The following is a 24,605-nucleotide window of genomic DNA, read 5'->3' on the forward strand; positions in this document are numbered from 1 at the left end:
AGATCTACCTATTTGGATGATGAACGAATCAGAAAAATTTGCATAAAACACTTTCTATGTAATAAATATCAAAAGAATATTTCATAGACTGAAAGATAGTTCAGAATCGCGAGGTTAATTATCGATTAAGATATTTGCGAATTTTTCTCCTACACACAGAAGAATATCATTACTAAGAAAAAGGGTTACTCGATCTACTTTCTTTCTTTTAAGTATAACGATTTATCTTTAACAAAAAATATTTTCTCATAATTTGATATAGATATTTATTGCAAATAGAAAAAGTCTTTATTATGTACTCAAAACAATATATTTCCTTTTGAAGAATATTATAAAATGAATCGGAAAAGCAACTTTGTAATAATCATTAAATAACCATAAACAAATTGAATTTGTTAATTTAATAATATTGATTGAAGTATTAAATTTACTTATGGGATTCAGAATTTACTTTGAATGATACTTGTAATAAACTTATGATAGATTTGTGGATATATGAACTTTTAAAACACTTTGAAACAAGTAATTATTACTTGAATACAGTATGTATTTTTCCGTGTGTGTATTTATGTGAAAAGAACCGTATCACGATTCATTTCGGATTCGTTGTACTGCGAGTACAATTTCAATTTATAATACACAATAATACGCTGTGTTTGATTTCTAGGAATTATGCGTATTAGGTGTTAATACATTCCTATATACGTATATTGGATCGTACGTGTTATTTGACAAAAGGACCATTAATGAACCGCAAGGGGAATCAAAGCAATCTCTCTCTCTCTCTCTCTCGTTCGCTCTTTCTCTCTTTCTCCTCCCCCCTTTCTCTCTCTTCCTCTTTACTCCCTATAGATAGTAGAAGGGTTGTTTGTGTCGTTAATTTCCAACCCCGTTTGCCTCGACCGCGTCCCGACGCGGAACAGGAAGTCTGGCTTGAACCAGTAATAATCAGGACGTAATAAAGGGTGACTCGCTGACTCTCCAGGTTTATTGCGCGCTCCAGGGCGAACGAATAAAATGCGTTTAAACCACGTCGTGGGTTCATACGATAATCACCGAGAGTTACGATACGGATGATCTGACGTAGTTTCTCCGATAAAATCTCGGCTTTACGATAAAAGCGTTAAGTGGGTGGGCGAGTTTCTGATGGGAGAGATGTCAAAGAACTTAGCTTTATAGCAATCAATAGCTCAATCAATAGATGTTCAAATAATTATGAACTTATGAAACAAATTGGAAAATTATATTTTTATTTAAAAAAGCGTGCGATTGATTAATGTTAAATTGATAAGGAAATAAATTTAGAATTTTGTTGGACGATCGGAGTGCAGTGCTCGTCGAATAAATTAGAAATCGATTAGAAGTAATGCGTTTTTTTCCTGCTTGGAAAATCCGACAGGCGAAATTTCCGTTTGTTTCAATATTTCACGCCGTTTTTTTGCTCGTTTGCAAATGGTAAACAAGATGTAGCAGCAGAGAGAATTGGGAACTACCTCCCAATTCCGTTCCGTTCACTTAACGAATTAGCGTTTAATTCCAATTAGCGTGTACAGTGTTGTTACATCGGGACACTTCGCTAGTCTCACGGGAATTTCACAATTTGTATGGCAACACTTTATAGGATTTGTGTCCGTTTAATTTGATTTGTCTCTTCTGGACTGTCTCTACAGCCATTGTGTCATTTGTTTGCTCGTGCCGCGTTGCCAGATAAACTTTTATATCTTCTAATTATGTCCCGCTCGCCTCTCTTTCTCGTTTAAAGTTTTCAACGCGCAGCATTATCTTTTTGCAATAAATATGAAATTGTACCGCAATTTGTCTTGCATTAACCTACTTTCATGCAAGGCAATCATTCCGTTGATCGCTACGTCATTATCCAATTCGCGTGTTCGCGATAAAGCGAACCACAATCTACTTCTTCCTATTCAACGAACAGATTCGGGGATTTTATATATCGCTAAATTGATTTGGAGATTATTTTGATACAATTTCGTTACACAGCAATTGACCATTTAGTTATATTTTATTTTTACTCATAGCAAACTATCTGAATACTGCAACAAAATTGAATTGAGGTTGAATTTATATTATAAAATTACATGCTCTTTCTTATATCTTGCGTGAAGCAACGTTGTTAGTAGTTCATTGTTTTCTTTGTACTATGTACATCCAGTATTCAGTAGATTACACTGTACATTCGTCTTTTTATACTTAGCAAATAATAAATTACACGAACAGATGGGAAAGATACAAAAATCGCTGAATTAAAACCTGTTTTCTGAGAAATGTTCTAATTATTATTAGTTCAATGTAGGAGCACATACAAAAATATCAAGAAAACATAAAATTGGATTTATTTTTATCTGACAATTCTAATTTTTGTTATGGTTTTAATATAATTGGTTTCGCTGGATCGGATGCGACTGCTTAAGAACGCAGCTAACGATTTATTTGATGAATAAAGAATAAATTTTTCGTGTTCCCTGAGTGCTGCGCGTTATTCTGACGTGCAGCGTGAGACTACGAAGTGCAATGCAAGTGACAATATGTGCAATGTGTGCAATGTGTGCAATGTATGCGCTGTACATACTTTGCGACTGCACACCGTGGTCTTGTACGACACGAGGTACCGTAGTGTTGCAAACGGTGGGGAACCAGCTGCACGTAAACGTCTCTGCGAACAGCCTCGCATTAGAGGACAGGCGGCACTTGTTCAAACGTTGTCACATATGGAAACGTAATTAAAGCACGTGTCATCGTTCAGAGCTCGATCATTACACTTTGAGGACCTGACGATGTTTCAATGTGAATTTCTTCACGCGTTTGATACGAGACAAAGCTGCGGATTAATCTTGTACCAATCTTGTAAACGTCAAATTTTATCTGTACACGGAGAGAATTTTTTTTTTAGAGATTACCCTGAAAATATGATCGTGGGACAACATTGTATTTTGAAGAATTTTTATGTATAATAAATTTCTCTCATTCATTAATAAAACTACAATAAAATATATAATAATCGATTAATTTTACTGAAGTGCACGGTAAAAATCTTTAAAATATTGTAGTGTATCACAACTACCATATTTTTAGGGTAAATTTTAAAAGAAAATTCTCTCCGTGTATCTTTCGACGATAAGATTCATCGTTGCATACGTGGAAAAAAAACGAGTTTGCAAAAGTATTTAAAAATTTAACTAAATAAAGATCTAAAAATGATTTTGTTATGGGCTTTCTACAATAAGCCATTATCTAAGCTTCAGGTCTTAAGCTGTAAAAAATTAGCTAATCACAATCGAATGTGAGAAAAATCTCATGTAATGGAATTATTGTAGAAAGCCCATTAAATTATTAAAATAATTACGTAGAAATCCTAAGTGTGATAAGTAATGCTGTAAAAAGTTTTAATATGCTACCAACCAGTTTCACCGTCTTACAATTATTTTGACAGTCTAATAAAATTATTTTCAGACCTGCTAAATTTTTAGATACTTTAGCAGAATCTCTTCTTTCCATGCAGACGGTGCAATATCTGGCGCATGTGCTTCTTCGAAGAATTTTATACTTTAAGCTTACTTTTTAAGTTCGAAGTACCTTCGATGCACGGCGAACGACATTCTTAGCGAAACTCTCTGCAGATTCTAAGAATTTTATTTCGTTCATCCTACGCGTCGCCATCGTTCGTCGTTTCTGCACGTACGCAGTACATTTCGCACTCGTCACGCAGCGTCTTTCGACTTCGTGCTTATAGAGATCAACTTCCCACAATCTTCGCCGAGGATCCGCGACCTGTTACATTATTCCGGTTCTTAAGAGCTCCATTATGGAAAAAAGGTGTTATAATATTTCACGAATACATTTGTGTTTCCGACGAATGTTTTATGCGTTTTGAGGGCTTACGAATTCATCAATCTCAAGAAAATTAAATGTTTCTTCCCCTTTGTAAATTTATCATCGAAAATATACTTTCGATGGTAAATTTACAAAGGGGAAGAAACATTTAATTTTCTTAACATACATATTTCTTCGTGATCAAATCGTATCAGAAAATCAAATATTTATCTTCCACCTTCTCGTTATAAATCTTCGAGAATCTATAACTGAACCATCACCGAAGACAAAAGCAGGATAAATGCTATTTTGAAACAAAATTCTAGCTAAGTGCTGATGATTGTACCGCGGAAGACAGCTCTTACTTTCACGGTTATTTTCTTATTCATTCTTTATTCCTAGCATTTCAACTAAGAATATTACTCTTTTACGATATTTTTAGAATCAAAAGTAACGATGAGACATACTTTCAGTCGACGATTTGCAGGAACTTTAGAACCGAAATATCGCAAATATGCGTAGCTTCACATGCCGTCGTTCAGGACGGGAAGGAGCTTGAAAACCGGATCTGCTTTGTTACTGCTTGTCCTTTACGAAGTTCCGGTGGCGGTGATAGTCTCGTAACCATATAGTAGTTACTTTTCACTTATGCAGAGGCGGAGGCGAGTTTTCGCGCAGTTTACGCCGCCTCCGTGAATTACGAGAGCAATTTTCATATTCGCTCCGCGGTCGCGCGCATGCAAAACTGCGAACTCGTAAAATCGTTTATCGCTCAGTTCGCGATGTTCGCGCAATTAGATTGTTTCGTCGGGCTCGTTTCATCGGTGTGCCAATTTTTCTCGCCTGCTATTTTTTCTCCTTTAGTTTGTTACGTACCTCGAGAATGCAGTCACGTTTTTGCTTGCGGGAAGACATCCTTTCGTTTTCTTCCTCTTTTTCCGGTACGGCCGACCGGCGCGTGTTACGTGAGGCAGCACGAGATAGGTTCATTTAATTGTCCAGTCGAGGCCGCGATTTCGATCGCGAGTCGCCTTACTCTCTTTCTCTCTTTCAAACAGTACAGCTCCCGTCGACCTTAACGAGTTTTTCCCAGTCGGCGTCGGTCGGGCGACTTTTGCTTCCTTTCTCACGGTCCGCCGGTCAGCCTTCTCTCGTTAGCTTAGAGATATTTTGTCTGATGAATTCTTGCGGTTCGAGCGGAAAGTTCGATCTCTCTATCCATTGTTTCGATCGTTGGTTGTTCGTAAGAAGAAAGAAACACTCGACTTTGATCATACAAAAATGTTTAACAGATTGTCTATTCAATGAATTTTATGTCGTATATGTCACAATAAAATTTTCATGAGCCTATGATGATAATATTGTTTAATTAAAAGCAATCATCAATGCGCTTTTTAATAATTCTAGTAATAAATCTAGTATTAATGTAATTCAAAATTTTATAGTAGATGGCATTTACTTTTCGCAAGCGTTTTAAAAAAAATTCGACAGCGTCGATCATCAATTTTTTAAGAAAATAGAATAGTATTTTATTTATGTTGTTTATGTTTACGAATTCTTTTATTTTTTATCAAACACTGACATTTTTTTATAGCGAATTCGATTGGATGCATTCAGTGTGCACTGGTGCACGTTAAAGTCGTCGTACACAAATTGACATAAAGATATATGTTTATTATACACATGGAAACCGGTTAAACTATGAAATACTCAATACACTTTAACGTGCTGTTAGGTAAAGTATTTTATTATTCAAAATATTTGCATTTTAGTTTTACACTCATAAACAATGGCTTTAATATGCACCAGTGAGCACTAGTGAGCACTAGTGCGTCCAATCGAATTCGCTATTAATTAATCGTTACCCTCAATGTTACGTTTTCACTCTTAAATGCTACACTATATGGTACGTAACAGATGAACAATTCACTACGATATGGTTCACCCAATTCTATTTATAATTATCATGATAACATATATATTGTAAACAATTTTTTAATCAAAATGCTAGATATTAAGATATATATTCGATACTAAGCAAATGTACACATATATTCTTATTAATGCAAAAAATTATAAGGGATGAAAAAGCATTGGCAGAAGAAAGTCGGGTATGTCATAGACATGTCAAAAAGACGTTTTAGGGCAGAACCTTCCAACTCGGACACGGCGTGCGTTTTACCTTATTTATGAAATCCTTCTTCCTTCTTTTTCCGATTGGATTTTTGACTTACAGAGGTGAATCACAGTATCATTGCATGGTACTGTAATTTGTCTCTTGAAATAAAGGATATTATTCTCAATGTAAAAGGCACGCCGTGTCCAAGTCGAAAGGTTCTGTTTTAGGATATCGAATAAGTAAACGAATAGAACTTTGTGAGATAAACGGACGATCTAGTCGCGACTCGTCAAAGATACGAGTCTCCCGCGAAATCGTTATCTCACGGTCGCTCACGCCGTTCAAGTAAAATGCCCTAGCAGTTTCCGTATCAGCTATTGATTCTTCATCCAGACAGGCGTTATTCCTCCTCGGCGAATTAGCATAATGCTGCCGCGGGCCTTGCATATTCATCCCGCCACACGTTCAGGTTGCCCGCGCGCTGCATCTCATCGTATCGTATTATACGTAGAAAGTAGATGGTTCGATAAAGTCGCTTAATTTCGGGGTACCTCGTGACGTTTTAGCTTCGGCTCTCACCATGAGAAAAATTGTCTTGACGAGCGATAATATCGCGCTTGCTTTCGCATGTCGCCCCGGGCGACAGCTGTCTTGTCGCGGAGCGCTTGATATTGCAAAATGTATCCTATATCGGAATGGATAATATATTAAGCCGTCTTGCTCGTTAGCCCGTTTGGTATCTCGCGCTCGTAGAATTCAGTATCCGCCCCTCCGTAATTGAATATCGATCCTCGATATCGATCGTACCGGTGAGCACGACGTCGCGATTTATTAAATACCTAAACTGACTTAACTACCATTTTGAGCGCGATCGAGAAGAAGAGCGCTTCTCGCGCTACACCGTGGATCTCGTATTACCTCGAAGGCTATCCTCAGGCGATGTCGTCTACTTCTCGTACTGACTCGCACTGATAACGATATTGTGATATACAAGTACAGGTTATAGGCTAATGCGCGTCGGACTTCGTATTCAAACATGTTAATGCGATCATTCTCTAGCGATAGCTGATCAGCGCTTTTGATGGCTGCAGAATTTTCTGCGTTAAGCAGAAAAAGGAACTTGTAACTGTAGTCGTAGAATTCTTTAATATGATTGCTCTTGCCCTTAATTTTTTACTCGATCTATATATTGTATGTAAACCAATTATATTAAAGAATTTTATACAATAGGTATGAAGCTGCTTTTTCTGTTGATTACGGCAATGCAATGTATAGTCACGACTATTGCCGAAGTTGTATGGAATGCTGTAGCGCATTCCATATACCCGAAAAACAAGCGATTTTTTTATATAAAAACAAATCGAAGGTGTATAATAAAAATTGTCCACATATCAGATTCTGTCTGATAGGTGTTTTTATTACATAACTTCGTGATATTTTTATACGAGTATATCAAATTTTTTTCGAGAATAAGTTTAAGATTTAATGCTATAAATATATTTTTAATGTAAAAGATATACACTTAAAAATTTCATGAAATTTAATGCACTTTTAAATTACACAAATTAAATTCAATTTTATGACACTATAAATTAAATTTAATGTATCTGCAACTGAAAAATATATTTGTATACATTTACATGAAATTTAGACTTTTCATAAATTTTACAAAGTTTAGTACATTTTTAATGAAACTTTATGTAGATTTGCATGAAATTTAATATAAGTAAACGTTAAATTTAAGTCACTTATAATTTCATTTTCAATGACATTAAATGTTTTTAATGTACCTGCTTGAAATTAGCTTCCATTATATATAACGGAAGCAAATTTCTTTTTTTTTTGGCAGTGTATATTTATTATAGTATTAATTTTGTATTAAATACGAGGACAAACAGCTTGTTGAAGAGAAACTTGTGTTACTAATTAACGATACAGATTTGGAGGATTATTTGGAGATTATCAACGTTTAATAATGATTATTTAGTAATAGTTTCATGGCGATCAATAGTTTAAAATCTCCTCGTATACAGTGTCACTAGTGCCACTTTAAGGAAGATAATATGTAACTATAATTACTCGAATGCAGGTTGTATCTAATTTTGGCTGCGAAATTCAATGTTCCCCGATCTTACTGGATGGCTTTAGATAGGAGAACTCCGAAATTATCCTGCAAAAGCGAAACTTTAGCAGAGATGGAAATGTCCACCGCCCGTAGGATTTGTCGCCGCGTCGCTTAAGTCATAATATTGTCTTCGGGAGCGAGGAAAACGCGGAATGTGGTAGAATGTGAATGAGCCACACGGTAGCTGCATTCTCCGACTGACCTGCAACAATTCATGCCCCGATGCAACAGTAAATCTCTTTCCCCCTTTATTTCTTCACAGCCTTTATTCTCAAATTGTTGGATTAAAATTAACTCGCAGTCTACATGGGACAAAATTCTTTCGTATTACGCAGAAATTGTAGTTTATAAAATTGCAGTTTATAAAATTGAAATTACAAAAGAAAGTTAAGTGGAAAAAGGGCAAAAAAAAGTGAGAAGTTGTGAATTAATTTGCATTTTATTGAAATTGCAGTTTATAAAATTGATCGTAATGTTATATTTGTGTGGGCTGAACGAACTTACGTACAATGTGAAATATTTGGAAAGTTTTTGAAATATGGAAAGAATGCAAAATTTACATTTTCGCGATTCCATTTTGCTGCTTCAACATGCTAACGCCATTGATAAGAATTTAATCGGCGATACTATCAATCATCGTCATTATTTTTTTGCCAGAAGGGCACACCAGATTTATTATCGTCTCTAGAAACAACGAAATGAAATGAGAGATAACGGAAAGAACGGAAGTCAACAAGCGCGGCAAACACGAAGGGGATTCGAAATAATCAATAAAAAGAGACGAGATCGAGAATCACGGAAAAGTCCATGAAAAAACCAGTTCTCGTGGAACGAGTCGGATAAGAGCGCAATGTCTATCGCATTAATATGATTTGAAGCGCGATAATTATACCGCGCGTAGCAATCTGGATGCCGTGCACGGCACGTTTTCTTCGAATTCCTGAAACCACGCTAATTAGCAACAAGGTACTCCAGATATTTCCTTTAGAACTTTCCCGTACGCCTCTTAGAATGCCGTCCATATTTGCAACTGGCAATGGAAAGAGATACGAGAGAATTGATAGCAATATTTTCACTTTAATTAAATTAAAGGGACATTCCAAAATAAAAAAATATTGTCAAATAATATTTAACATTATTTAATATCACGATTATTGTCGGTTTGTAGATTAACAAAAGTATCTCGTCGATATTTTAATTTTAAGGTAATAATCCTCGTCATCATTTTAATTTTGAAGTAATAATTCTCGTCAACGTTTTAATTTTAAAATAATAACTTCCATCAATGTTTTAATTTTGAAGTAATAATTCTCGTCAATGTTTTAATTTTACAGTAATAATTCTCGTAATTATCCATTAATTAAATTACAATATTGAATTAAAAAGATCTGTTTGTATTATAATTGCTCTTGTGTTATTTTGCATGTCAACACACATTGAAACAGTCGTAATGCGCGCAGGCTTAACATATTTGTATCCCCAGAATGTACGAATGAATGGCGTCAGTGCGAAACGTGTGAGATACAAATCTACACAGGAGTTATCGATTATGTAGCTGTCATTTATCGTTAACAGCCAGATTTGTCTATGTCAATCGGTTCTCGGTGTTACGATGTACCGAGCACTGTCAACCGGGCTCGTTACGCGAGTGATTTATGAAGGGTACGACAGACATTACGCGAGCGACTTTAACTGCTAATGCGGGGTGTGGCCGCTCTCTCATTACGCAACTTGTCGACCTAAGTGATTGACTGCATTTCGCGTTGCACCTTTCCATCAGGAAGTGCAGGTGCCACATGGATTTGGCATTCGCCGTTAACACGGCGAAAAAAAAATTACGGTTCTTTCTTTTGGTTTATAACTGTCCTAAGAAGTAATTAATGGGATAACGATATTGTCTCTGTTAAACTACAATTGAAACTCGGGCTAATAGCAAATTTTATTGAACGCAGTTTTAGTGCATATTAAAGCCGTTGTACACTGATCTCATCTGAGTCTACAAATGAAATGTAAATATTTCGAATGATAAAATGTCCAGTACTTATTTTATAGCATGATAAAGTGTATTGAGGATTTCGCGATTTAATGTATATTTATATTAAACGTACATTTTTACGTTTGATTTGCGAGAGACGGTTTTATACACTACTTCGCACTGATGCGTCCTAATTCGCTATAAAAATTTTTGTCTATATTTTTCTAATAATTAACGTTCATTATTAGGATTACAATAGATATATTATTAAATGAAAATGGCTACATGCATTATGGAAATACATAATTAAAAGCACGAATTATATATTTCCGAATTTGTTAATGAATACAGTCTGAGAGAGAAAATTATATAATTAATTATACGACTGATTATTTATTACGACACATATATTTTATATGCATAACAAATGGAATGTATGTGTAATAAATTTTTATATTTATTTATATGCTTTATGTTTTATTTATTGTTTATAATATTTATGTTGAATTGAAACTGATAATCATGTTACATTACACCTCGTTATCAACAAATAGTGTATTTTACAACAGTAATAAATTAAATTGACATAGATAAATGTTAATGTGACTCAACGTCAATTGCGATGAATTTATTGCAACATTCGCATAATCGGTTGATGATCAGGGTGATCGATCAGACTGACAATTATAATTAATTTCTATTTATGTCACATTGGCGGTTACGCGATCCATTGAAAATTATCACATAATATATAATAATATGTAAATTTATACATGAAATGTGGATTTTACCATCCGCCCGAAAGCGAATATTATTTCCTACATTTTCAAAATTCTCAAACGTATATCTACATTTCCATCACAATCTCTTGACTCGCATACATACATATCAAGTATTATTATTTCATGTATAGATACATAACATTTTATAATACACTTTTTACAATGTGCATTGCAATTTTTTCTAATATAATTAATGTAATAAAAAAATGCACTTGTAATAGTCCACCAGTTGTCATGTGTTATAAGTTATAAGTGTAGGTATTTTAAAATTTTGTGAGCGTATTTGTAGATTAAAAAAAAGAACAAATGTTTCTATAATGAGCATTATAAGTCACAAAATCGTGCTCAGATATGTGAAAATAACGGAGGACACTTTGAGCATTTCTTACAAACCCAAAGTATTTATTTGAAAGTTCTAAGTAAAATTATTATTTCATACTATCCATTATTTCGACAATAAAACATTTGTTTATTGATATTTGTTGGAAGACTTACTTTTCCTTTTTACCTACAAATACGCTTACAAAATTTTTAAATATATTTATGACTCGCTCCGTATAATCTATACAACAATACTTTTTTCGCACGTCGAGTCGTGTATTTATAATTATACAAATCTATGATGAAAGTGTAAAATTTAGAACAACGTAAAACGTCTCTCTTGCCGCATTAGCTAACGTTTGACATTCGCGTTCAGTTCGTAAAAAAAAAAGGATGAAGAAAGAAGCAGCCACATGAGAAACAATGTGCGCGTCTGTCGAAAGAATTATATAATTTGTACTGGCGTAATGGTAGGAATACATATTCATTCATCAATACGCCTGATGCGCCTGATATTCACTCGGGCGAGCGTCGCCTCGTGTCGGCACGCGCGATGTGCGATTCGAGAACCAGGCTTTTAAAATCCCGGTGATTAATATTTTGCTCGAAGCGACCGAGTCGGGAATGTTGTATGCACACACGGATGAGAATATCTATATTTTCGTGTCGGTATCAATCGGAGGCCCGAATTCGCGGTCGATCCCTACAACCACAATATGTTTCAGCGAGATTCAATCAACAGGCCGTAAATTCTCTCTGTTTCTACGCTTCAATCAGTAACAGCCGTCGTTAACGAGAACGGAAGACGCGTGTTAAACACAACTGTGCGATTTCAGCGCTTCGACAAATAGATTTTATTGTATTAAATAGCTGTGCGTTTAAAGGGCTCTCTCGAACAATAAGATTTTATATTATATCTATGAAATATTGCATATCGTAGTAAAATCGATCTTTTGATAATCAATCTAAGTATTAGCTTGTCTTCTTCATTTCTTTCATACATTCTTATATATATGTATACACATGCACTGTATATTAATTTGATTTGATACTTTAATTCTTGTTATTACAATCTCATTATTTTCATCTGCGTGTATTGTCTATTTTTTAATATTATTTATTTATCTTTTGTATTATAGCACTTAAAGAGACTTGTCTCAGAGAGTGCTAAAAAAATGACACTTTCTTTCTCTCTTTCTGTTTCTTATGGTTACCTTCTTTCTTCATCAGAAACGTATGTGAATTGAAACGAGCAGCAATTATCTATTACAAATTGTCGCTAGAATAAGATACAATGAAAGAAATGAAATGACACAGCGTATCGATACTAAAATTTTGTCGGAAAAATCCCCGGAGCGACATATTTCATGGAGGCAAGATCGAAATCTGTCGCGAGACAGCAACCGTATATTTATTTACGCGCGCATTTCGATTAAAATTCGCAATCCACGTACGAGACAGCTCGTACTTTTGCCGAAATCCCTTAGGCGAAATCCCCCGACGAACTTCGATTCGTTTCAATTATCGGAGATAGTTCAGCTTCGGTTTATTTTCCATTCGAACACGCGCATTCGCCGGAATTTCCATTGACAACTTATCGCATCTCCAATGCTCTTTTCCTTTCGATGTCAGATAAACATTTAGCAACAATAAAATTAGTTGGATTCGGTAGCTATATATTTTCCAGCAGATATTATTATTCTAAACAAAATTGAACTTTTTATTTTGTTATTTTGTTCATGTTTATTTCTGTTATCAATTTATTTGAAATCATTAATCCTTCCAGAAAAAAGATTCTTTCTTACAACTTTTAGGATAAAGATTTAAACAAATTTCTAAGCAAATTTAATCAAATATTATACTAATATAAATTTTGTTATTAATGTAATATAAATTTTTATATCATTTATAATAATAGTTAAAATTTATATTAATAGTTATATCAATAATTAAAACATATTATGTTAGTAAAGAAATTAGATTTGAAATCATTTTTCAAACGATTTTTATTAAATGAAATAGTCCTTAGTTTCAATATGCTTTTCTTATTTAGAGAACTTTTGTTAATTCTCTTTTTCAAAAATTCAAATCAATTTGTTTAAAGCAGAGCTTAATAAAAAACAACAAATTTTTATGTCACAGTCTAATATAATGAAATATATAATATAATATAATGAAATATATAATTTGTAGTATAATCTCTGAATATCAAATATATTTTAAAATAAATAGAATTGATAATATTTTCATATATTTATTTTTTCTTCATTTGAATGAAGGATTTACTTGAATGAAGGATTTAAGCGTATTTTCAAGCATACACTTTAATGGAACATTATACAAACGTATGTATTATTATTAATATATTATAAAATTATATTAACAAATTATGTGTATGTGCGTGTGAATAAAAACAATTTGTCACATTTGTTAAACATAAATTGAAAAGAAAATTGTTTACATATTTTCCAATTAATTTTTATTAATCGTAATAATTATCATGAGCTTCAATATACGCTTTTTCCATCTAGAAGAACATACATAGATACCTAATATTTTAGACTCCTTTTTTTGAAAAAATTCTAATTAATAACTTTGTTTGAAACAGAGCTTGATGAAAAAATAACGAATTTTTCAATGAAAGAAAAGTCTTTTTGCATTAATTTTGGTACATTCAACCATAATGGTACAAATCTGACATTTATAGTTGAATCAAACATTTTAGTTAAGACAACCAGATTCAATTATACAATTCAGTTACAGTAACCAGAATTCTGATTGATATGATTAGCATTTTGTTTGTACCTCTTATTGATACAATCAGAACATTTTGTTCGCGTCTAATACAATAAAATATAATTAATGATGGTCTTTCTCAATATTCAAAAATAGTATTTATTTTTATATATTTATTCTTTCGCATTCTTTTTTAGCAACATGTTTACAATAATTTTTCAATATAATTAAAAATATAAACACAAGACGCTATTATGTCTCCCGATATCTTTAAAGATGTATCTGAGATATTTTAAAATGATAACAAAATTTAAAAAAATTGTAGATTATTCTAAATGCATTTAAAAGCAATACAAATTTTTTTTTTGATACGGTTTACTATCTGAATCATAAGTTATTAAAAAAAAAAGAGTATTTTTTTAATTTGTGCTCGAATAGAAATGTATGGAAATGTATTATAAAATAAATGATAAAAATCTCAATTTTTTAATATAAATACTTTGTTTTCAAAATTTTATTTACGTAAAGTTACATTACGATGCGTGGACTAATTGTTCAATAAATTAACAAAATATTTATTTGTTTTAAATCTTTGTAACTAATTGTGAATCGCAATGAAATGTTGCATAAAGTTATTTTGAACTTGCTTAAAATACTTATAAAAAAATTTATATTTTTGTTATCGTTTTTAAAATTTTAATTTATATACAAAAATAATAACAAGTAGAATAAACTAAAAGAATGTGTAATTTAATAAAAACAAAATATTATGGATATAATTTTTACGTGCATGTTTTTGAAATGTAAATATTAACACATTTCTAAAAATGACTCAGATATATTTGTAAGTACGTTTCTTACGAACGATATTCCGATAGCCACGTTTGGCTGCGCAGCTTGTGTATTTTGCCGGCAGCGTCGTACTCTTCAGAGTCGCCGTCACGGGTTCGAATCCTTCACTGGTTCCGTGCGTCAAAAGACGGGGACGAACTAAACTTGTTTCTCTGAAACACGTGTTATGTGTCCAATTTCTCTCTCTTTCTCTCACTTGAGAATTTCATGCAATGATGATACTTTAACGTTTACTCGAGGTTTCCGACGTTTGTTGGGAGCCGGTGAGGTTGGAAGTCATAGTTACTCTGAGCATGAAAATTGATAGACATTATTTTATAACTGATATTGAAGAAAAAAGTTATTGATTAATGTTTTTTCTTCTACATTATATTATTGTATATTATAATTTATTTCTTACGAAATGTGCATGCCAAATTTATTGACATAATCTTCTATCTTTTAATTATATTGTCTTCATATTGTTCGAAAAAAAAAGAATAACAGTTTTACATGGCATTTTCTTTTAGGCTATGCAAAATATATTGGCTGCAGAATAAAGAAATCTGAGCACTTCTTTATCTTGCAGCTAACACACTTGAAAATTTGTTATACGATAAATTTTTCAAATGTATATATTAATTAGCTGCAAGATAAAGAGATCTGAGAATCTCTATCTTGCAGCCAATTAATATATTTGAAAAATTTGTCGTACGATAAATGTAATATAAGCTTTAAATTATTGTTTCTTTATTTTTTTTTTGTGTACCAATAGTAATATTGACTTAAATTGGAAAAGAGAAAACTAATGTAGTGCATTAAAGAAAACGATAAATGAAGAAGAACACCAAGAGCGATCAGCACGAACGGTGGTGATAAATGCAGTTTTTCGCAATCAACACGTTAATTAGTACGATAATTAGCGTTCGTAACGACTACTGTGCTACGGCAATGCAATGCTGACCTTTCGCGAGCCGACCTTAAACTTTGCGCTCTCTTTCTTCCTCTCCTGCGAGGCCGGAAGTAGCCGCAACAGCTTTTCGCGCTGTCGCCGCGCCGGTAATGCCATGCAACTGCACGGCTGATGCCTCCGTAATGTCCAATGGCATCCTCCGAAAGGGCGTGATTAATTCCCATAATGGCCGCTGCGTCGACTTAATGAGTTCGCTTTGTCGGACGGTCGTTGGCCGTCAGTCGCGCGAAAGAAAAATAAAGGGCGACACTCTTTCGCAGAGATAAATCGGTGTGTTAACTTGCAGACGTTGTAGGCGGTCACGACTTTGATAAAACAGACAAGCATATTGTCCCAAATAGAATATTATCGATACTATACTGATTAGGTGGGCGCGATAAATGTTATCTAACTTGAATTGTTGAGAAAGTCATGAAAAAAAAAATTATGAAAAAAAGTTAAAGTCTTCGTTAGAACGAGATAGCTTTTTCTAGCCTCATCGCTCACAAGAGCGATAAAAACGCTATAGAAAAGATATTTTCATGAATTTTTAAGATATAAATGCGATTGGCGAATAAGCCCTTTGCCGTTTATCCGCAGTGATGCTGTTTATCTTATCTAATGTCGAGTCGTAAGCCATTATGGAAGGCTGAAAGAAATACGTTTTTGGTTTCAAACACGCAAAGGTTTTTTTGACTTTACGAACAGACAAAATGAAATTTTACGCATCATACGTGCAAAATAAAGCGAAAGCATGATATATGTTGTATAATACATAATTATATTATAGAGTTTTTGATTGCAGCGGGTTTGGATCAATCCGAGATCGATTAATCCGGAAGTGTCATGAACTCGTCGAGTCAGAAACCAAAATTAGAACATGTGACGTCATTAATCAACCTCAAATTGATTCTCAAACCCATTGCAATTGAAAACTCTTATTAGTTTACTGAAGAATAGAGGAACCAATCAAAATCGAAGACGTTATTTCGTGACTCTTATTTTAAAGATTCTTATCGTTAGTTAGAAAATATATTTGTTTTTTTTTTACTGTGTATTACTTCAGTATTCACGGAGCGAACGATCGACGATTTTTATTTTTACGCCTCGTTACGAACATTCGTGATGTTCTCGTTACGCCATGCACCGCTGGCACATGTCGAGAACCTCATATGGATTGCCGCGATCGCAACCGAAATCCGAGTTCAATATCCTACTTTTACTTGTCAGCGCTATTTACATATAGGCAACCGATTACATCGTACAGATCTTCCGTTTTTTATTATTCTACGTGAACTCTTAACCTTTTAACTATGTAGTACAGAATACATACATTATACATGAATACAGCGTAGCGTCTTTTGTTGGACTCTTCGTGTATCTTGCAACAATGTATCAATCGCGATATCGCAGGAACATACGCGTATATTTAGTTAATTTTATTGTTGTAGTAATAAAAAAAAATTTACATACCATGTCACATTTATTATTGAAAAAATAAAATGCTTTTGTTTCTTTTATGTTTGTATCATATTCAAATAAAAATAAAATATTAAGTACAGAGGGAAAATTTTTAAAGATTTAAAAAGTAAAAATCATTTTAATTTTGATTTTTTATTAGAAAAGAAATATAAAATGAATACAATATAATGTATATTAAAATGTATGAAATATGTATAATGCTTAATGTACAACATAAATACATTTTTTTTAAATATGTAAAATATGTATAATTAAATAATCTCTTCTAAAAATATATAACATATATTTTGAAAAGTCTATTTGTGAAAGTAATTATCTTAACTTGAATTTTTTTTTTATGAGATCGACAAAATTTATATATTTTTTTTTCTCACTCAAGTTGTCAATAAGATTTTTTCTTTAAATTATGAAAAATTCATTATTTAGTTAATATAACCTGAGAAATACAATTTTTGTCTTTATTAAAATATAATACATTCAATTGTTTTTGTAATTAAAGAAAAGAAATTTCATTGATTTTGCAACCGAAGTATTGATGCAAAAATAGTTAAATCTGAGAGTAGGTTATTTAGTTACATAGAATTTTTGTGATTTTAAAGCATTTTTATTGTTGCATTAATAAAAAAAATTATCATATATCACATTTAGTTATTATTGAAAAAATAGAATATATTTTACTTTTTTATGTTTGTGTCAAATTTAAATAAAAATAAAATGTTAAACACAGAAGAAAAATTGATAAAACAAATTTCATAAAAATATAATAAACATAAAATTAGCAAATCTAAGTTAATAGAAAGACTATAAAATAAGGATTTAACTTTTTTTGCTTCACTCATCTTTCTTCCTTGATTTTATAGAGTTACCTATCTAAGCTCATTTTATGTAACAGATTATTACATACATTATATTTCTATATTTAAGAAATCTATTATATATAGATATATACATATACATATATATATATATATATAAAATAAAATTTCATATATAATGTTATATATGTATATATATATATATATATATATATATTACTTTTTCATATAACTATATATATGCAATAATATATTTATTATTATACAATTATTAAAATGCAATAATTAAAATAATTAAAACACAAAAATTAAAATAATAAATTTTCTAATGTAAGCAATTGCAAATGTATAAATCGCACGATGTTATATAGATACGTGCTAATTAAGTAACGCTAGAGTGTCACCATTAGAATCGAGAAAGTTGAAGAATCGCACGGGTGGCACGGCAAGCGAGTCACCGGCGCGTGACCGTGTATGACGCAATTTAGAGTCACAAGAGGGTCACGGGAGCGGGGAGAAGATGGTGTCAGTAACCGACGGTACGCGCGGGCGATTTGTTCGGCGGCACAATTAATCACGCCGCTGAGCCGCGCCGACATAGTTAATTAATTAATCGCGGCTGATGATCTCATGACGAGCGTTCGTGTGGGACCACGACACTTGGCTTCTCGTTCTTTCTCTCCGAGTATGCTGTAAAAGGGCGCCACCAGTCGGGTAACCGTTGGGTTCACAGTGTGAGCCTTTTCGGTGCCGACCACGGCGTGGGTGGGCCCAAAAGCGGTAGGCTGGGCCTGCCGGCCTCGAATCTGCACTGCAATCCGGTTTTTGCAGCTGACGTTGACGGTGAAGGAATTTCTACGAAGTTCCAAGTCGCATTGTATTCAATTTTCACATTGTGCGGATTTTTGGGAAATCTAGAGAAATCTTTGCCGTTGTAAAACGTCCTTGAACTTCTCGAAAAAATAAACTTCTTGAAACTACTTACATTAGAAGATTTATATGTATATTAATTATTATGTTATGATAAATATATTATTGTATTATACACACACATTTATATGAAAAAACAAAATATACATCACATTATATACATAAAATTTTATGCATTTGTGTCTATAAAAGCGTTAATCAAAAAGTAACGTTAGAGATTCCCGCTGACGGGGATTCCCTTTCGTATTCGGATAATCACGGATGATAAATCGTTAATTATTGGGAATATTTTTCGCGTATATTTTTATTTTATCCGCGTGATACATTGCATTATAGATTATTCGAAAACACGTGGCGTGTTCATGCGTTAAATTATTCAAGTCAGAGCTTTCAGTTTTCCGTTGAAATGCGCGTTGCAAATGGACGGTCAAGCAATCTGGTCACTGAATGCAATCGTCGAATCGTCGGTGGTCTCTTTCCCGCGATTGCACGACCGCGAATCCGCACGTGTTGTAGCCCGTCCAATAAATTGCCAAATCGTCCGCGTTATTTCGTACCCAATGAAGTCGGAAATGATCGAACGGTCGGGTGTGAGTTTTAGCGCCTACCGAGGGTCCAGTTCGATAAGCGTCATTCGATGGCAAACAGATAGAAAAACGTTGAAGTGATGCATCGAAATTATTGGATGGAGTTAAAAGTGAGTGATGAAATCATATCTTCCGTGCGAATTGCGTGTATGTATTCTGCACATTTTTTTTTTCCGATTGTGCCTGTATCAAAAAGTACAAAACAAACTCGAGTCTTATCGGAGATCTTACGTTACTTCACTCGCAACACTCGCAAATCAAAGTATATAAAAAGTTTTTTTTCTAATTCTCAGGCTCGATTCTTTATTTTCTTAACTTAACAATAGACTTAACTTTACTTAACTAGATAATAGAAAAATTGTGATTTTCTAGCTATAATTAATTACGAAATAAATAATTGATAATTATTCAAATTTTATCATTATTTTAATAATTTATTCTGTTGTTATTCAAAATATCTTTATGATGATTAATAACTATATTATAATAATTAATAATTTTACAATGGCAACTTTATAGTTACGATTTTTCATGTTAACTAAAAAATGATTTCAACATATGTATATAATTTAATTTTTCATGAACAAATGACACTACACGTTTATTAAATATGTAAATCATACATTTTAATCTACATTTTTGTAGTACAATGTGTTATTTTTACATGGAAAATTAATCACATACATGCAGGATTGGCAAGTAACTTGTAACGTTACCATTTTTTTTTATAACGAATAGATAACGATGTTACATTTTTTTCTGAGTAACGTTCATTGTAATTGCATTTTTGGGATAATAGTAACGATTTTACTAGTTACTTTATTTTTAGCTAGAAGTTTTAGTCGTAACTAGACCATATTATATACACATGCAATATATATACACCGATATATATTTATATATCAGTTTTTGAGCTTTGTTTCTCTACTAAAAGATAAAATTCTGAGACTTCTCTTCAGGATATTTACCGTACAAATCTATATATGATAACGTTTTTCATTGATAGAACTATAGTGTGCACTCAGTGCACTTTAAAGTCGTTGTTCACAAATCAACGTATGTTTAATAAAAATACAGAAACGAGTTAAACCGCGAAATTCTCAATACATTTTCTTATATTATTTGATAGAATATACTTTAGATATTTTATCAATTGAGATATCTCATTTTTACATTCGGATTACAGCAGAATACAACGGCTTTAATATACGATGCGTTCTGCCAATGAAAAACGCAATATTTTATTTGTATGTAGAAAAAAAGTAACGAAAAAATAACGACTCGTTACATTTTAACTGATGGTAACGGGTAACGAGTTACTTTTGCAAATCAATAACGATAACGAGTTACTTTTTAGGAAAAAAGAAACGGTATAACGATAACGAATTGTTTATGAGATAACATTACCAACTCTGCGATACATATATATTGAAGTCATTTTGCACACACTTTGGTTTGTAGCGAATAGGCATGGGAAAACGAAAGCTTTTACTTCCTGTTGTTTCCGGAGCAACGCGAGAGACAGCGAAAGGTGCCAATTTTACTGCTGCGAACGGATGCGGATAAATAAAAAAAATAATAAAGATAGATACATAGGGCAGTATTGTATCACGTGATAATAAAAACTAGAAAATATCGATATTTGAAAACTCGGGAGCGAATATCGGTATTATTTTAGGCCCTGAAGATCTTTTTTTGGCGGAGCGAATTTTGATACGTTACGGCGTAAAATGGTCGCCGATATATCGATTCGCAAAGGGTGGCTCGAAACCGGAAATGATCCGCGACGGTCGAAGAGTTTCACCATAGAACGAATTTCGAGACGAATTTTTTTTTTACGAGCACGGTATAGAAAATGCGAGGTGTTTTTCAGAGCGTTATACGAGCGCGTTCCCTTTCAATGTTACGATGCGACACGCGTATCCGTTATTATCGGATGATAGTAATTTACGAGAACGTAAAAGGATATTCAGCTATGAACTGCGGAGTATACATACCTATTAGCGCTTCAATGTTTTCCCTGAGAAACAAAGACCATTTCCGCTTTCGATCTACACGCGAGCTAGGCAACTCGTTATCGCGGCAAGCACTATATATACCGCGAACTTGTAATTGTCACAATCTAGCTTTGCTGTAACACGATAAAGGGCATCAATTCTGCGAGGGATTAATGCCCGTTTCCACCACTGTGGATTAACTTTAATCTCATGTCAGTTCAACTTACTCTTCATCTTCTTCTAATTCTTAAGACCGGTTTTTTTTATTTTCTTAACTTGTGGTTTAGACTTAATCTCACTTGATGATAGTATAAGAATTGTGTATTATGTGATCAATTTCTTATCGGCTTAAAGCTTAGATAATAGTTTATTGTAGAAAACCTATTAAAGTCATCCACTACAAAACCATTAGTTTAATGATTAATCATAGCTAGAAAAACAAAATTTTTGTCAAAGCTGAGATCGTTTATGACACGATGATCGTGCATATTACCTGAAGCGAAAGAGATGAGAAACTCTCAGAAAGTTAGTTTCAGGAGGACATACATCATATATAGTTCGAACGGAATTTATCAGACGCGCTTCTCCGAGCAGATTAATCGCGTCGCGATCGATTCCGATCTTCTGGGAAACTCGTTATAGGCGAATGTGACTGACATTCCCGTGTTTCGTGACTTCATTAAAGCTGGCGCTTACGTTTACGTAACTAGTCGTGACGCACTTTAGACGGTTCAAACCGTCGCTGTGTGCAAATTGCTGTCCACCGACGGTGCCTGACGCTGCGAATTATATTCCCTATTCGTCAAAACGTCAAACGTCGGAATATTTCAATAACTAGTTTGGCTTTGCACGGTTTACGCGTCGGGGATCAAAGGGAATATTTTTCCTTTTGCACTCATCGACTGAATTCCGTTTAATATTCGTAAAATCCTATGTAGTGCTACCAACCGGACTCCATTAACCTCGAGCGATTGTTGACGGTGACAGCGCAATTTTATACGCGAAAAATTGCCAATCTTGCTCCGATTAGCGATCTCTTCTGATTCCGCGTTGCACGCGTTGTATAAACGTGCTCCATTACAACAAATATAACGAGGTTAAATATTATTTTAACAATATTTTGATTGCACGTCCAAAGTGCATGGATTATATCAAGTGTGATATTTTAAAGCGTTTCGAAAAATTTTCGCTCTTGTTACCGTAACAGAGTATTCCTCTATTCTGATTTTAATAGCGGAAATATTAGCAATAATTGTAATGGAAAATTATTTTGAAAATTTGCACCAATTTAGGTGAGTGCATTCCATGATTCATCATTCGACCGGGCAGCTCCGCGGAAATTTCGCCGTGTCCTCTCGACCGTGTTGGCGCAGTGCTTCGTTTCTGCTAAAGTAAGGGCTCTTCGAAAAAGCCGGATTGCATTTGCACGATTCGAACGGCGACCCGGACTTTCACTCAATCGCCTGTACCCCGTCGGCACGGTGAGCCCTCGCCGCTGTAAACGCGAAGAGGAGAACGTCAGGGACGCGGAGCGGCGCGACGCGAGAAGGGAGGAGAGACTTCGAGCAGAAGGAGAAACGCGAGAAGAGGAAGCACACACGTACACACGTACATACATACGTGTATATACGAAGAAACGAACGAAACGAAGCGAGTGGGCGCTCGCGAGTCCGGGGAGAGGTTTAGTGACCTCGGCGTGTCGTCGTCGTCCTAAAGAGAAGCAGAAGGAGTAGGACGACGACGACGACGACGACGACGACAGCGACAGCGACAGCGACAGCGAGCACGAGCACGAGCACGAGCACGGGCGCAAGCAGGACGACGCCGAGGCGCAACGAGACGACGAGGAGTGGCCGAGAAGAAGAAGAGCAAATTGGTGCTCCCGGTAGCAGGGGCCCATGAACATCGTGGAGGAAACATTGCGCAACGTGTCGAGGCGCAGCAGACACGACACGCGCGGCAGCGGCAGCTCGACCGGCGCCGATTGGTCCGCGTCAGCCGTACGGGGCCCGGCCCAGCCGACCCCCGTTGCTGCGCCGGCCGCCACGTCCACCGCCTTCGCCAGGCCCCAAGATATCACGGGCCCGACCAGACGCCAGTCCTCGCGCGATAGCGTCGACTCCGCCGGCCAGCACACCCCACCTGATCACGCGGACCTTCTCTTCAAGGTCCTATCTTGCTCCCTGATACCCGTTTTCTTATTATACGCTCGCTCATCTTATGACGACGCGTTGGCATTTGTTGTTTCTCTTATTTCTTTCTCGCGACCGATTTTTCGGACGTAATTGTTTCTTATTTCCCGCGAAATGCAATCTTATTTATTTATTTTTATTTTTGTTTTATTTATTATGTTAATTCAATTAACTCAATTAAATTTTCTTCTCTCTCTCTCTCTCTCTTTCTCTCTCTCTCTTTCTGGAAACTGTGACTATTGTTTAATGGATGATTAACTATTGGTGAATTCGGTCACTCGCACTACTGAATCAATACACATTAAAGGCTATTTTATATAAATTATCTAAATGCATTGATGTAATATAATCAACTTTGACAATGAAATTATACATGTTTATTTCGTTAAATAATGTGCATCAGTACTATTATCGGGTGTTTAATTGTTTAACATATTTATGTGCTTTTATATTTAACTTTGTTAACTTTATGTATAGTAGCTTTTAGTGTGTAAGTATGTGCACTAATTTGTAATGCAAGCAACTGAATTCACTATGTAGACGTATATTATCTGTTTTTATATCTTCTATAAAATATTAGTTTGATCGGAATGAAAATTTGAGATCAGTGTTACGCGGACGGATGAGCGAGTAAAAATGGAATAAGAATGAAACGATTACCTGAATAATCGTTGCTCAATGCAGGTGATGTTACTCGGTGACAGCGGCGTTGGAAAAACCTGTCTTCTGACACGTTTCCGTGACGGTCGCTTCCTGTCAGGAAACTATATAACGACCGTCGGCATTGATTTTAGGGTGAGACTTTAGAGATATTCCATTTTACATTTACCTTGTACACGATTAACAAAGAATGCTGATGAACTTTTGATTAATGATTCTTTGTACAACGAAATGTATGTTGCTCACATTGGACGACGATATCTTCGTGAT

At 34.3% G+C, this 24,605-nt stretch overlaps 1 protein-coding gene across 8 annotated transcripts in view; it reads left to right on the plus strand.

Annotated features, from left to right (window-relative positions):
• LOC105152371 (RAS oncogene family member Rab26) overlaps positions 1-24,605 on the plus strand; it is a 178,312-nt gene that overhangs the window by 147,558 nt on the left and 6,149 nt on the right. For 2 of the 8 annotated variants that reach the window (XM_011066616.2, XM_087406074.1), the window contains exons 2-3: positions 22,776-23,651; positions 24,360-24,470. The exons of the other annotated variants lie outside the window; for them this stretch is intronic. In XM_011066616.2, coding sequence (XP_011064918.1) covers positions 23,382-23,651; positions 24,360-24,470 — 381 coding nt within the window. In that variant the 5' untranslated portion in view covers positions 22,776-23,381. The remainder of the gene's footprint in view (positions 1-22,775; positions 23,652-24,359; positions 24,471-24,605) is intronic. 8 annotated transcript variants of the gene reach the window in all.

Source organism: Acromyrmex echinatior, chromosome 4, assembly GCF_024713525.1.
Source record: "Acromyrmex echinatior isolate Ae372 chromosome 4, ASM2471352v2, whole genome shotgun sequence".
NCBI lineage: Eukaryota > Metazoa > Arthropoda > Insecta > Hymenoptera > Formicidae > Acromyrmex > Acromyrmex echinatior.